This window comes from Polypterus senegalus, chromosome 13 (assembly GCF_016835505.1).
Source record: "Polypterus senegalus isolate Bchr_013 chromosome 13, ASM1683550v1, whole genome shotgun sequence".
Classification (NCBI taxonomy): domain Eukaryota; kingdom Metazoa; phylum Chordata; class Cladistia; order Polypteriformes; family Polypteridae; genus Polypterus; species Polypterus senegalus.
Genome location: NC_053166.1, coordinates 42,682,954 through 42,699,342, shown reverse-complemented (window position 1 = coordinate 42,699,342; position 16,389 = coordinate 42,682,954). Strand labels below are relative to the sequence as shown.

General features: G+C 39.5%; 1 protein-coding gene across 1 annotated transcript in view; it reads left to right on the top strand.

Moving 5' to 3' along the window:
- The window catches only part of acsl6 (acyl-CoA synthetase long chain family member 6), an 81,128-nt gene extending 66,512 nt beyond the window's left edge, over positions 1-14,616 (top strand). The window contains exons 18-19 of the mRNA XM_039775359.1: positions 3,642-3,713; positions 14,387-14,616. Coding sequence (XP_039631293.1) covers positions 3,642-3,713; positions 14,387-14,527 — 213 coding nt within the window. The 3' untranslated portion in view covers positions 14,528-14,616. The remainder of the gene's footprint in view (positions 1-3,641; positions 3,714-14,386) is intronic.
- Positions 14,617-16,389: the final 1,773 nt, after the last annotated feature.

Here is a 16,389-nt window from a genome sequence, read left to right as displayed (position 1 = left end):
CCTTTTGGCAAACTCCAGGCTGGCTGCCATTTGTCCTTTTACTAAGGAGTGGCTTCTGTCTGGCCGCTCTACCACACAGGCTTGATTGGTGGATTGTTGCAGAACCTTCTGGAAGGTTCTCGTCTCTCCACGGTGGACCTCTGGAGCTCTGACAGAGTGACCATCGGGTTCTTGGTCACCTCCCTGACTATAAGGCCCTTCTCCCACAATTGCTCAGTTTAGATGGCCGGCCAGCTCTAGGAAGAGTCCTGGTGGTTTCAAATTTCTTCCACTTACGGATGATGGAGGCCACTGTGCTCATTGGGACCTTCAAAGCAGCAGAAATTTTTCTGTAACCTTCCCTAGATTTGTGCCTCGAGACAATCCTGTCTTGGAGGTCTACAGACAATTCCTTTGACTTCATGCTTGGTTTGTGCTCTGACATGAACTGTCAACTGTGGGACCTTATATAGGCAAGTGTGTGCCTTTCCAAATCATGTCCAATCAACTGAATTTACCGCAAGTGGACTCCAATTAAGCTGCAGAGACATCTCAAGGATGATCAGGGGAAACAGGATGCACCTGAGCTCAATTTTGAGCTTCATGGCAAAGGCTGTGAATACTTATGTACATGTGATTTCTCAGTTTTTTTATTTTTAATAAATTTGCAAAAATCTCAAGTAAACTTTTTTCACGTTGTCATTATGGGGTGTTGTTTGTAGAATTCTGAGGAAAAAAAATAATTTAATCCCTTTTGGAATAAGGCTATAACATAACAAAATGTGGAAAAAGTGATGCGCTGTGAATACTTTCCAGATGCACTGTGATTATGCCACTAAACAGCAAACAGGAAATGTTCATTACACTTACCATATAACAATAAACGTCTCCAGGAGACTTCATCTGAACCCAAGACCGCTCACTGTCTGTGTTGGGTTGGCACCTTCTCTCAGCATCTGCTCAGATTTTTGTTTAGCTGCTTCATTTTCCTCTCAATGGCATGCAAGTTAGGTTGACTGGCCCAGTATATTCGCCTGACACAAGTCAAGTGATTGTGCACGGCACTGTAATGTCCCATCCAATGTTGTTCCTGCCTTGTGCACAATGCCACCCACAAACCAAGACTTGACTCAAGCAGATGAAGTTAACTGATGGATGCCTGAATGGATGTATCATACACTGACCACTGAAAATGGATTAAAAATAATACACATAAAGATAATAACCATTGCACGGTCTGAAGAAAGAAAGTGCACTTTCATCAAGGATATAGAGCCTTAGATGGAAGCAGGGCAATAGTAAACTAGAAAAGAAGTTAGTAAATATTTCATCACCAAGAGAACTGTAAATACTTCTAATGTGATTTCTGGCCTGAATATTAAAAGTAGTACCTTGAGAACCTTCAAACACTGATTTAAAATTATTTAAAACATGTATGACTTAATTTCAAACTCTTGCATGAATGAAATTGAATGATTATTGTATAACATTTATTTTTTAATGCATACTCAGGAAAACACTATTTACAATTTATGCTGAACATACAGTACTTAACTCATACCTAAACAAGTAAAAATCAGAATAGAGTTGTGACCACTAGGGGGTGCCTCAGGGCTCCAAACACCAGACAGGTTAAAATAAAGTCAGTTTTTTTATGTAATGATACCGCAACAGGCTTCTTAGTTAGTCCAACACAGTACAATATATGATAAGTACTCCACTTCTGTCCCCTTCGACTCCTTAGTGAGCGTCTTCCACTTTGTCATGACTCTGACTCCCACAGTGAGATGAGACGTGTCTTTTTATGTTGGACCCAGGAATATTTCAGGTAGCAAGGCACAGAAGCTGCACACATTAGGGAGGTTTTCTCCTAACATTGCCCTCTGGCAGCACCCAAGGACCCCAAGACGGGCTGCCCTTTTGAACCACAAGTCCCAGCTGGTGTCCAAACTGGGACTAAGCCTGAAGAACACAGCCACCTATTATACTGGGGGCTGAACTGTTGTTGATACAGTGCCTTCCACAGTCCATCCATTATCCTTTCATGCCGAAATCCATCCTGGCTGGGTTGCGCTTCCATCCAAGTTGCCCTTCTATTATGGCTCCCTGGCCAAGCAAGAAATCACCCCTCCATGCCACTCATCATTTAGCTGGTTTGGCTGCATTTCCTTGCTTGATCAAGGGTGTTGTCATTTCCCAGTTTCTCTGAAATGTTGCATACACATGGTTTCAAATTTGCAATAAATATATGCATGTTCCTCCATCAAGTTTTCTTTTATAAATCCTGACATTTGCGTGGGACATTGCATACACAAATTCTGAACTTCTTTGTGTACATAAGCAAGCTTTATAAATGATGCTCAGGACAAAAAAATCACAGTGAAAAACTGGAACGAAAAGATTGAAAGCCAGAATATTACACATAACTGAGCCAAAAAGAGAGATGTAAATCATAGTCAAGGTCAGAAAAGGCTTTGAAATCAAATAGCCTTTCAATGTGCCAGCAAACGGAACTCAGAGTCTTTTTAGCTGAATCCAAACTTGGACCTGGTTATGTCAGGTGCCAAGTGCTTCCAGTTGACCCCACCTGACCATGGCATAGCAAAAGTCAACAAGAAAATCCCAAAATGGCAGCACCCAAAAAAAAAAAACTAGATGGAGAACAGCGAGAACTGATTGAAACAAAATATAAATGTGTTCATTGGTTTCCTGGGCCTCAGAACTGTCCAAATCAAGGTGTATATCATTTTCAGAGCCCCAGGAACCATTTAGAAAAATTAAGAAATCTGTCAGCATGCACAACTCCATACAGTAGGCAGCATAATGAAAAAATGTCTAGGGAAATGCCAAGAAACCTGGAGTTCTTGTTATGAGAAAAAAGAAAAATGTGCCAGGCAACTCTGGGTCCCCGTTTCAGAGAATTCAGTGATGATCTCTGGGTACTTGTTTAAAGGAGTGAATGGAGTAATGGTTAAGGCTTTGGGCCCCAAATCCTGAGGCTGTTTGTTCAAGTTCTGCTACTGATGCTGTGTGACCCTGAGTCAAGTCACTTCACCTGTCTGAGCTCCAATTGGAAAAGCAAAAGAAATGTAACCAATCATATCTCAAATGTTGAACCTCACTTTGGATAAAGGCTAAAGGCAGGGTGCAAAGGAGAGACAAATGTGTACTTGATATGTTAAATGTAGCCAGTAGGGGGTGGTCTAAGCTAAGCAGTCTTAATGTTTTAAATCAGCAAGGGAGAAACTGTTCTGGTCCTTTAATCATATTTGGGGATCTGCACTGCTACTCAGCCTGCTGAAAGGCCGCCATGGATATTGTTAAGATAACTCTGACCCTAGGAGTAAACCCGTGAACCCAGGTGAGAGAAGTTGCTTCCTGGCAGATAGAAATATGACTTGTGGACGTTAAAAACGGTTTAAGGAGGATGTGAGTGTAAAGGAAGGAAGGGAAGGGGGTCTACGCCAGGTTAATTGTGGGTACTGTTGGGTTCATCCATGCTTTCTTTGTCTTTTGTTTGCTTATACTCCCTCTATAACCTTTCTTTTCTTTTTCTTTTTTTTTTACAAACACTTCATGATCTGTAATGTCAGGTTTGTTTTTGTTTTTAAAGTTTTTAACATTACTATCTTTAAGTTTTGTTGGTTTATCTTTTGTTACAGGGTGTTAAAAAAGCAATAATGGAAGATTTGGTGCGCTTAGGGAAACAGAATGGACTTCATTCGTTTGAACAGGTAAGAGAGAATTGTCCCGTGACTTTTGCATGCATTCATCAGTCCAGCGCAGGCTCTGAACCAACAAAGAATGGTTGTACATAGATAAAATGGTTGTGCATCCAATGAACAATTAAACTCCAAATGTAACTTCTCATCAACACAATTTTTCCACTACTTTCAACCTAGAGACTTTGTTAAATGGAACCTGATCAATATTCCTCACCTGCCACCTATTTCTATTCCCGAAGAAATATTGATCAGTCCTGAAGACTCAGATAGCATCTCTAGAATTTATAAACACATTTTAAAGTCCCTTCCTTTCAAAAAATTCCAGGGTAAAATGGGGAAAGAATCTTTCATTTAATATTTCAGAAAAGGACTGGACAGAATACACTCGAGCTCTATATTTCCAAAGCACTATATTATTCAACTTAAAATCTTCTTTCGAGCACATTTATCTCAATTAAAATGATCCAAAATGTATCCAGGCCAAGATTCAATCCGTGAGTGTTGCAATCAAGTTCCAGCCTCACCGGGCCACATGTTTTGTGCATGCACCAAATTAACATCATTCTGGACCAAAATCTTGAAATGCCGATCAGAGAGCTTCGGGGTCCCAATCCCTCCTAACCCATCAACAACTGTGTTTCATGGACTCTCCAATGGGCTTAAAGTGCAGAAGGACAAACAAACTGTAATTGCTTATACCTCACTACTAGCACAAAGACTTATCTTGCTCAGCTGGAAGAATTCTAGCCCACCTCTTTTAAGTCAGTCGGTAACTGATGTTATATACTATTTGAAATTGGAAAAAATCAAATTCTCACTCAGAGGAGAATTTTAAAATATGACAGGATGTAATCAATAACAGTTTAGAATAAGCTTCTGTATCAGGGAAAAGGATATTCTTCCTTCCTCTCTGCTTCAAAGGTTTGCTTTGTCGGCGGGCTCTCCTCTTTTCCTTTCTTTTAGGTGGGGGTTCAATTTAATTTTATAGATTGCTATTTGCTATTAATTAAAATCAATAAAAAAAAATAATGGAAGGTTTGGTGTGCTTAGGGAATCCGAAAGGGCTTCATTCATTTGAACAGGTAACTGTCTAGTGACTTTTGCATTCATTCATCAGTCCAGCTCAGGCTCTGAAACAACAAAGAATGGGATACCAGCCTGGTTTAGGGACCATTTGCGCATTCTGGGTTTATTTAAAATCACCAGTCCTCGTACACTCTTAAATATAACAGATCTTAACTGGCTTTTTATGGTTCTTTATTGGTCTGTGTGGTACCTCGTAGAACTATCGCTTGATAAAGCACCATTCCGTTCTGGGAAGGGTTCACTACATATAAAGTTAGCACTCTGTGCTTTATAAAACCTTTCAGAATGAAGAAAGACAAATTGAAATCTTTTATGGATCGTAGACTACCTGGCAGGACACTAGCAAATTAAGAAAAGCTGGATTAGCTTGTGTTATTGTAGGCAGCAAGAGTCACATTAAAATCATGACTTATTGTCATTTCACAAATCTTCTACCATCTATTCATTGTTATTTACTTTATGGAGTCAGATCTAAATAACCAAAGGTTCTCTCTGGGCCCTTCATGTGGATGGGTCTTTCAGGAATTAAATTTGGTTCCCCTATGACATCACTCTGAAGCAATGCTATGACATCTTTATTTTTAAGAGTGTAGTTTGCATTTTTTTGGCACGTGGGTAGAGTCTGAACTTCTTAAAGAAAGTCCACACAGACAATGCCTGTGCCAGGGACATGAAATTAGAAAATTAGATTAACTGTCCAAGCTCACCTACTCTGTTAATAAGTAGATAAAGATCTGGATTGGAAACTAGCACCAGTGTCTTTCATGTTTAATTTAGTGGAGCCTCTGAGCTCTCAATGCTTCACTTAAAAAACAATAATCTGAATGCATGGCATTTTGACGCAGCGGACAGAGTTGTCATTTCACAGAATATGAAGTACGTTTAGATTCTCAGCTGGAATACCTGATGTGTATGACATGTTCTCACAATGCTGATGTGGTGTTCTGCATGGACTTGGTATTTCCTATATGCTGTTAGTTTCATTCTCAGTTGATCCATTGTGGCAGGATGTTAGTGTGTCCATGAGGGTGAACTACGACAGACTAGCCTCCTGATTAGTGTTGTTTTCTCACTTGAATCCACTGATGCTGAAACAGGCTCCATTTCTATGTAACCAGATATTGTAGAAAATGGGATAGAAAATGAGAAGGCTGGGTAATTTTAATGTAATTTATAGTATCTATTAGTCTGCTGATATTTAATGCCTTACACACTATCATCAATAATATTAAGTGTTGTGTAGTATTTAAAGAAATAACCGTAAATGTACAGTAGGTAGGATAGCTAAACCCGGTCTTTACACTATTGTATTAATGATTTATTAGTGGCAACTAATGAAATATTTACAGTATTTGGATATAAAGATATTGACGTGAGCATCAGTAGGCTTTGTGCTCCAAGAACCAAGTTACCTGAACTATTCTATAACATTTCAGTAATTATTTACTGCTCTGATGCTGATCTTTCTGATAATAAAATAGGTCATTACGATAGCAACTGACAAGAAGAATTTGTAATCAATTGCAGATTTAAACTATTTGAGGGTTCCTCTAGAGTGCCTCTTTCTCTTGCATGATTTGGCTCAAAAATTAATCGGCACATCATCATCTCTTAATAGGCTTAAGTTTTGTTTAAGCTGTTTTAGCTCTAGACCGTCCTCTAGAAACTGTGACACACAGGTGCACACACACACACACACACACACACACACACACACACAGACTCATACCCATCATCGAGATATCAATGTTTTTGGTATCAGGGGACCCGTCGAAAACAGATATTGAAATTTTTTACGCATCTAAAGCTTTCACTTCTTCTCCATAGACAACAGGTTATATTGGGGGAGTGCGTAAAGCAAAAATCATACAAAAGCGCCAACACCAACACCATAATTCGTTCCGTTATGGTTTGGAGTTATCAGGAAGAAAGATAAATCTGAAGGTGACTTGAAGACCTGGCCCATCAGCATATAAAGCATCTCAAAAAATGTGTAAGAAATCATAATAATAGTTGGGTTGAAAAATATATGGACAAATGCAGAAAGATGCTTGAAATAACTTTAATTTGAAACTTGAAGACAAAACCCTTTAACATCTTTTACATATGATTTAAATTATAAAACATGCCACAAAAAAGAGTCCTAGCAGGATGACATATGCCTGCAAGCTGCTCTCCTTCCTATGTCTCTTCTTTAAAATCTGTATTTTTAGGACCTTCCTACTTTTCCTCTCTGGAAATGTTCTCTAATCAATCTCACTTTTCCCAAATTGTTAATGGAATAAATTAATGGGTCTTCTGGCCCTAACATTGCCAATGCTGGTTTATGGTGCAGTTAATCTCCTATGACCCTCATCACTGCTCTTCTCTTCCATGGAGTTCACTGTTTGGGTTGCAGACATCTTCTGAGTATGATAGATAGATAGATAGATGCTTTATTAATCCTAAGAGGAAATTCACATAATCCAGCAGCAGTATACTGATATATAAAAAAAAAAAAAACAATATTAAATTAAAGAGTAATAAAAATGCATGTAAAAACAGACAATAACTTTGAAAAATTTTAGCATTTACTCCCCCGGGTGGAATTGAAGAGTCAAATAGTGTGGGGGAGGAACGATCTCCTCAGTCTGTCAGTGGAGCAAGACAGTGACACAAGTCTGTCGCTGAAGTTGCTCCTCTGCCTGGAGATGATCCTGTTCAGTGGATGCAGTGGATTCTTCATGATTGACAGAAGTTTGCTTAGTGCCCATCGCTCTGCCACAGATGTTAAATTGTCCAGCTTTATTCCTACAATAGAGCCTGCCTTCTTAACAAGTTTGTCCAGGCGTGAGACGTCCTTCATCTTTATGCTGCCTCCCCAGCACACCACCACGTAGAAGAGGGCACTCGCCACAACTGTCTGGTAGAACATCTGCAGCATCTTATTGCAGATGTTGAAGGACGCCAACCTTCTAAGGAAGTATAGTCGGCTCTGACCTTTCTTACACAGAGCATCAGTATTGACAGTCCAGTCCAGTTTGTCATCCAGCTGCACTCCCAGGTATTTATAGGTCTGTACCCTCTGCACACAGTCACCTCTGATGATCACGGGGTCCATGAGGGGCCTGGGCCTCCTAAAATCCACCACCAGTTCCTTGGTCTTGATGGCGTTCAGGTGTAAGTGGTTTGAGTCAAACCATTTAACAAAGTCTTTAATTAGCTTCCTGTACTCCTCCTCCTGTCCAGTCATTATCAGCTTATGTATTTTCCACTGCAGTTTTTCAGGGCTGTCATAAATAAAGGAGGTGGACACTGAAGTGGGGGACCTGTTCCAATTTTCACTGCTTCTTTTTACGTTCTATTTGTTGACAGTTTGGAATTTATTGTTGAGTGTGTATTTCTGTGAACCCTGCATCTTTTCTTAACAAACATCAAATAAAACTTTTTTGTCAATAAAAAATATAGATATATGTCTTTAAGAAAATATATAGGCCCAGGAAACAAAATGGAAAAACCACAGGTCTAGATGGCTGTCCCGAGTTATTTTTATGAAAGTTATTAAATTAGGAATGTGTTAATGCAGCTTCAGGAAGCCAAAAAAGGCAATATTAAACTAAAAATTCTTCTACAGACCTGTTTAAGTACCTTAATAATTACTTTAGGATTCTGGTGTAGGTCAATGCTAAAGGAATGTAGAGAGTGGTCCCTTTCATAATATAACAAGGTCAGACTAGGTTTAAAGGTGAATACACGTTGTCCAGTCTTCGATGGCAACTCAATGTGGTATATTGGTACTGAGTCCTCCATAATGTTTCAGACAAAGACACATTTTTTCATGATTTACCCTTTGTTCTACTGTTTAAAATTACAAATCAAATAATTCACACGTGATTAAAGTGCACATTGCAGACTTTTATTTAAGGTTTTTTGCACACTATTTATCACACTGTGTAGAAATGACAACAGTTTTTCTACCTTGTCCACCCATTTCAGGGCGCCATAATGTTTGGGACAATTGGTATCACAGGTTTCTGTGATTCTTTCGGTGTGTATCATTACTTCATTAGTGCAAGCATAAGATACCCAAGCTTGCTACTACATTTTGAAGTCAATGGTTGCCATTGTTCAACATGAGGACAAGAGCTGTGCAAAGAAAGTCGAAGAAGCCATTATGAGGTGGAAAAACAAGAATAAAAACCAATAGAGACATCAATAAAACCTTAAGATGACCAAAATCAACCGTAATAGCATTAAGAAGAAAGAACACACTGGTGGGGCTCAGTAAAAGGACAGGTAGGCTAAGGAAGACCTCCACAGCTGATGACAGAAGAATCCTCACTAAGGTAAAGGAAAAGCCCCCGACACCTGTCTGACAGATCAGAAACAGTCTTCAGAAGGCAGATGTGTGTGTGTTAGAGATGACTATCCACAGAAGACGTCATGAACAGAAATGCAGAAGCCACATTGCAATATACAAACCACTAGTTAGTCACAAAAACAAGATGGCCAGATTACAATTTATGAAAAAGGACTTTAAATAGCCTGCAGAATTCTGGAAAAAGCTTTTGTGGATAGACGAGACAAAGAAGAACCCGCATCAGAGTGATAGCAAGAGCAAAGTGTGGAGATGAAAAGGAACTGCCCAAAATCCAATGCATACTGCGTCATCTGTTAAACGTGGTACTGGGGGTGTTATGGCTCGGGATGTATGGCTGCCACAGGTCCTGGCTCACTTCTCTTCATTGATGATGGAACTGCTGATGGCAGTGGCACAATGAATTCTAAGGTGTATAGAAACATCCAATCTGCTCAAATTCCAGTAAATGCATCAAGTCATTGGTTGGCACTTCATCCTACAACAAGATAATGAGCCGAAACATACTGCTAAGGCAACAAATGGCGCTTTTCCACTGCATAGTACGGCACAGCACAGTTCAGTACAGCTCACCTTGGTTCGGCTCAGTTCGGCTCGGTTTGCGTTTCGACTGCAGTTTAGTACCGCTTTAGAGTGGGAGGGATTATTCACGTGTCGTTATAGTTACGCCGCCTCTACTGCCGTGACATCATCGTAAACGCGCCACAAGCGACCTCCTGAAAAACTTTTCATTCGCGCCGCCCATCCAGCTCTCGCTGGATCCACTCGGCTACCAACGAGGAACGCCTGTACTTCCTCAATAGACCACGAAACAGCCATTTTGGTTAAAACAAAATGGTGCGTCCAACCTTCGCTGGCTGTGCTAAAATCTAGCGGTCTGTTGTGTCTCGTGTCGCAAGTTCAGTGACGCAGTAATGACGATTTTCCCCGGCCAATCAGTGACCAGCAGAGTTTACACGTCACGTTTTGGTAACGGTTCGGCACGCTTGGAACCTCGGCTGAGGTGGTACTAAAAAAAGGACCAGGTACCAGGTACTGTTCCCAGTGGAAAACCCCCCAAAAGTGAGCTGAACTGAACCGTGTCATGCCGTACTATGCAGTGGAAAAGCGCCAAAAGGAGTCTGTGAAAGCTAAAACATGGAACATCCTTGAATGGCCAAGCAACTCACATGATTTAAATCTACCTAAGCAGGCCTTCTGTATGCTGAAGAAAAAAGGTAAGGGATCAAGCCCCCAAAACAAGCAGGAGCTGAAGATGGTGGCATTAGAGGTTTGGTAGTGCGTCACCAGAGAAGATCCTCTGCACCTGGAGATGTCCATGAATCACAGACTTAGCAGTCATTGAATTTAAAGGATATGCAACAAAGTACTAAGTGTGACTCCCTTAATATACCAGCCATTGTGATGTCCCAAAACATTACAGTGCTCTGAAATGGGGGGGATCATGCAGAAAAAGTGTCATTTCTAATGAAAACACCCTTGTATTAAAGTCTTCAGTGTGCACTTTAATCACAAGTGAATTGCTCAATTTATAATTTTAAACTGTGGAGTAAAAGTGTAAATCAAGGAAAAATGTGTCTTTGTCCCAAATATTATGGGGGGCACTGTATATATACCAACAGCAATGGTTCTGAAGTACAGCTCTGGAGACTCTCTGTGGCTGCAGGTATTTCTTCCAACCAACGTCTGCCTTTAGTTGAAATCCTAGCCTAACTAACTAAGCTGCTTTTCACAATTTATTTGTTTTGGGGTCAATGTAGAAATAATAAAAACTTGGGTACATTTTTGTTAGAATATATCAAGCATTTAAGCGTGTTACAATGTACTACTTTAGTATTTTGTGTTAGTTTTTAACCTTTGCTTTAAGATGTTGATCATCTTCATGGTTTTGATTCTTCTTTTCCAGGTGTTCTGTTTTTTAATCCATTCTTTACTAATGATAATGCTGAAGCAGTTGCATTGTCATTTAGCCAGGTTTCTTCTCTGCTCACTGTTAATTGTTATTATTAGGATACCATTAAGGGTGTAAACTACACAGGAAAAAGATACATTAATAGCAAAACAAGAAAAGAGGGTTAATTATTTAAAGCCAGAGCATAATCCAAATATTTCTTAAATGTCTTTTCAATATAAAAACTGCTGTGCTTTTATGAATGCAGAGTAAGAGTAGAGAGAAAACAAAAGACCAGCTAATTAGATAAGACCAATTAGAAATGACAGGACTCACTAATTGTGACAATGGTCAGAACAAAAACCAGGGCTGTACTTGAGAACCACTGGCCCAGGCCTGAATTAACTATTTATCTATCCATCCATTTTTGAAACCCACCTTTCCAGAGCAGGTTCACAGGAGAGTTGGAGTCCATCCCAGTAAGCATCAGACACAAGGCAGAGACAATCCCTAGAGGGAGCCAGGCCAGCGCATAGTAAACCCACTCACACACAATCACACACCAGGGCCAATTTGGCAAAACCAACACACCTGACCTGCATGTCTTTCAAATGGAGCACATGAAGAAAACCCATGCAGACACAGGGAGAACATGCAAACATCACGCAGGGTGCATCCGGGACTTGGATTAACCATTAAACAAAATAAGAACATGCTTAGGGCACCAAGGGAAGGTGGGCACAACAAACATGCCCTTAATGTTTTCACTGACACACCTTGGTCTAACTTTTTGTAATTCCTTATTTTTGTAAGTCCTTATCTGCCATGTTTGACTTTAATCTGCATTGTTAAAAAAAAAATTCTTTGGCATGGCGAGAGACTAAAGTTTAAAATTTCGGACTGAAGTTGTCATTAGATATCACATTTGCTTCCATCTCACAACGTAAGAGTTTCAGCTCATTGAGTGCAATCTGGGCCTGGCTGACATCTAATTCATCCGCAGATTAATTGCTTTATTTTGTTATTTCTTTTACTAGTTTGTCATGTAAACATGGTACATTTGAATCTCATAATTTACCTTCAGTACTAATTGAGTGCTAAAGTCTCTTCGTTTAAGCAATGGAAGTGTTGATGGGCACCACTGTTGGGCTGTGCCTGACACATCAGTTGGCCTTAATGTGGCCCTGCATTGGCCCCGAGCTGCCAGACATCTGCTTATGTTGGGATGGCGGAAAAACTTTTGCTAGGAGGAAATGGGGAGATGTTTTTATTTTTGTATTATGCAAATCTTATTTTGGACCTAATACATGTGTGTAGATCTAATGACAATATTCTAGCCCAGAAGCTTCTACTGATGCAAAAAATGCAAACTCTGTTTATTTCACATGAGAGTGTGAGCAAAGACAAGAATTCTATGCACTTATACCTGATATCTTTTTTTGTTGCTTCAGTTTTATTTTATCTGTGTAATTTAGAGATCATTTTTAGTATGAAATGCAGAAGCTGGGGCGGCATGGTGGCGCAGTGGTAGCGCTGCTGCCTCGCAGTTAGGAGACCCGGGTTCACTTCCCGGGTCCTCCCTGCGTGGAGTTTGCATGTTCTCCCCGTGTCTGCGTGGGTTTCCTCCGGGCGCTCCGGTTTCCTCCCACAATCCAAAGACATGCAGGTTAGGTGGATTGGCGATTCTAAATTGGCCCTAGTGTGTGTTTGTGTGTGCCCTGCGGTGGGTTGGCACCCTGCCCAGGATTGGTTCCTGCCTTGTGCCCTGTGTTGGCTGGGATTGGCTCCAGCAGACCCCCGTGACCCTGTATTCGGATTCAGCGGGTTAGAAAATGGATGGATGGAATGCAGAAGCCTTATGTTGAAATAAACTGTACTAAGACTATGGGTTATATTTAGATAGATAGATTTGAAAGGCACTATATGATTGATAGATTTAAAATCAATACCAAATGATGTGTTTCTTTTCATTTTTTCTCTGTAGATTATTACTTTATTTAAAGGTTACATGTGTGTCACTGCACATAGCAGCAATCTGGTGACAACCTCATCCTTTCAGATTTTGACGTTTTACAGTCCAGCATAGTTTCTACAGGATGTGGCATTTTAATTTTGCCACTGCATGGCAAAGCATATTTTAGTGCTGTGCTCACCATTGCGCTTGTCGTCATGTGGTAATGCCCTATCACATGCTCATCAACTGACTTTATCAAAGTGACCGTAAAAGGATGAACATCACATGCCCGAGGGCAGTGACGGGGACACTGTGCTGTACAAATTGTCTCTGTCGTTCAGATGAGACGTAAAACTGAAGTCCTGACTCTTTGTAGTCAAAATAGATTTCTGGGCCTCTTTGTAAAGAAGTCGGGTGTTTCACAATGTCCTAACTAAATTACCCTCCTTGACCATGACCTTGTCCTTTGTGGGCCAGAATGGCTGCTGTTGTATCATCCAGGCGGATGTTACACATGGGTGTTGGCTGAAGAGGTTCCCCACTGTCGATGTAAAGTGCTTTGAGTAAGTTAGAAAGGCACAATACAAATGTAATTAATGAAATTAATTCATAGCAGAGCTGCTTCATCTTGGGCCAGAGAATCTTAACCAGAGCAGTCGGAGAATATAGGAGTTTGGAAAAGCCATTAGTGCTTTATAGCAATAGCAGCCTTGGTCTAGAAGGTATTTAAACTCTAGGAGAATGTGATTTTATAATGTTTTTTTTAAAATACTGGGTTATTGGTTAGGTAGAGATTAAATAAGGTATATCTAGTAAGGCAAGCCTTTATAAAAATGCTTATATTAATAGCTTACCTTGAATATATTTAAAATAATGTCTCTAATTATTATTAATGCACCTAATGCCAAATAATAAAGTCTTATTGCCTAATGAGATGACATTAAAATGTCTAAAGATTACTGTTACATGCAATATAATAATAAAGCAATGTTTTTTGGGTGTGTAAAATGTATTTAATCTCTTGTAGCATATTTTATATTTTTAATGTATATATTGTACAGTCTATTAAAGCCGTGAGACTGTGGTCACCACTTCTTGTTCAGTCCTAGTCATTCTTATTAAGCACACATCCACTTATAAGTCTAGCACATTATTTATGAGTTACAAGTGCAATATCATTAAAATAAAGCACAAATGATATTGCACTTGTAACTCCCTTTATGAGATATAAATACCAGTAGGGATACAAGAACAACACCTTGCGTTGCCTTCCAGCCTTGACGGTTCCATTAGCCAAAGCACATAGCATTTCTGATTTTTATTGTTTTTATCTTTCTTCACGCTGTTCTTTATTATTATTATTATATTAACAAAATGCTTCTTTCTCCATCCAGGTCAAGGACATCTACATCCACAGTGAAATGTTTTCAGTTCAGAATGGCCTTCTTACTCCAACACTGAAGGCAAAAAGGCCTGAACTTAGGGAATACTTTAAGGAAAAACTCGAGGAGCTGTATTCCAATATTTCAATGTAAATTCCCTACTCTAATAACGTTTTTTTTTAGAAAGACTGCTGTAAATAATCCACTTGTTCTTAACTCTGGATTAAAATATCATACCAATAGTTACAATATAGAAAGTGATTTTTTTTTAATAAGGACAAAAAAATGATGTTGGACGTCACTTGGACCCAAGCAGTGTGTTATAAAGTAAAGCTTCTGTACGGCCCTCACACTTGTTCTGCATCACTTGTTATTTTCTGTTGCTAGCAGTTGCTACACGAGACTCTTCACCAAAAACGAGTGCGTAAGAGTTACAAAAAGAGAGAAGCGGCTCATTTTCTGAAGATGATGTGTGTGTTTGTGTGTGTCTAATTAAGCATTAGAGTGCTTTTGTGTGGAGTGTAAAGGTAAGCAATAGATAACACTGTACACTTGTATTGGCCCCACTTTTTCAACTATCAGCATTCACATTTTTTTCAGATCAATTGCAGGGGATGGCCACTGGGAGGGGATCAAGAGCTCTTTGTGCCTTTCATTTTTGCCTGACTCACAACGTGTAAATCAAAGAACTCAAGGTAGGGCTGGTGACCTGCAAGGGATTCTGGGTTTCATTTCATGTAAACTTATAAGCAGAGATTTATCCCTGGATTGAATTTTTGTCACTTCATGAAGTAAAGACACAGATTTAAAGAGCAACTGTGCCTACCAAAAGAGATCATTATTAATGCGGCACTGTTTGATTAAAGGTGTGTACAGTTTGCACTGTTTAAGAACATTAAAGGTGTTATGGAGGAATCTGGTAAGCATTAAAAATCATGACACTAGACTGTGAAGAAATCAGTAAAATCAGAAATGTATTGAAGGCAGGTGTAATAGAGTTAATTGCAGAAAACAGAGCTGTGTTGTGGAAACCCTACTCCACCCTGGAGCTGGACGGCTTCCACGCTCTCATTCAGTCACAAACAGTGTGCCATGTAAGTGCAGTGGCTGTGTGTGCTGTACATGCCATCTCTGGATATTCTGTGCTGGGCACCCAAGTACCCTCCATGCAGTATGCAGGGCAGCACATGACCAGGGCAGATCATTACAGTTATCAAGTGTATAACAAATGTAATTACAGTTTTTTGGACATTTTTGGTGTTTAAATGTAATGTTATACTTGCCGTCTTCTAATAAGTGATCATTTCTTTATTTTAATGATTTTAAATGAATGTTGGAAATATTTTCCATAAGAAAAATCTGACATTATAAATCTTGAACCAACATTTTTTCCCCACTTAATCCATATCTAAAATATTGCAGGATGTACATAAATTAACAAGAAACTGTTTATAGATTTCACTGCGTCAGTTTATGTCAAGTACCTAATTAGAATGTTAATTCACTGGATTCTCTACGATTGGTTTGCTGTGGTTGCTCACAATAGACAACAGACAGTGGAAGTGTGATCATCTTCATCTTGGGAAACAGCATGCAGTCTTCCCATGAAGGAGGACCGTTCCTTGATTCCTGGGCATTTGATACTCAATAAGTGGAGTCATGAGAGGAGGGATTTTACAAGGCTCTTGTGGTAAATGGCTTCAAGGTTGCTAACAATAATATTTATGGCCTATGGTTATGTTGCTTCTCTTTTAACTCTGGCAATTGTGTAAATGTTAAGTCTTTTTTTGTTGCCATTTTTGGCAACATCTTTAGTAATACGAATGGTTTAATGGGATTAAATGTGGTGTTATTTGAAGTACTTATGCAGTTGAAACTTCTTGTAGTCTTGCCTGATAGCAACCAAATATAGAATTCTAATTTTCTAGTTTCTTAGAAAGTAGTTTATATAACAGTGTGTCCTATGGAGTACTTTCATGTGCACACTCGTTCTTGCTTTAAAATTGACTTGAGGT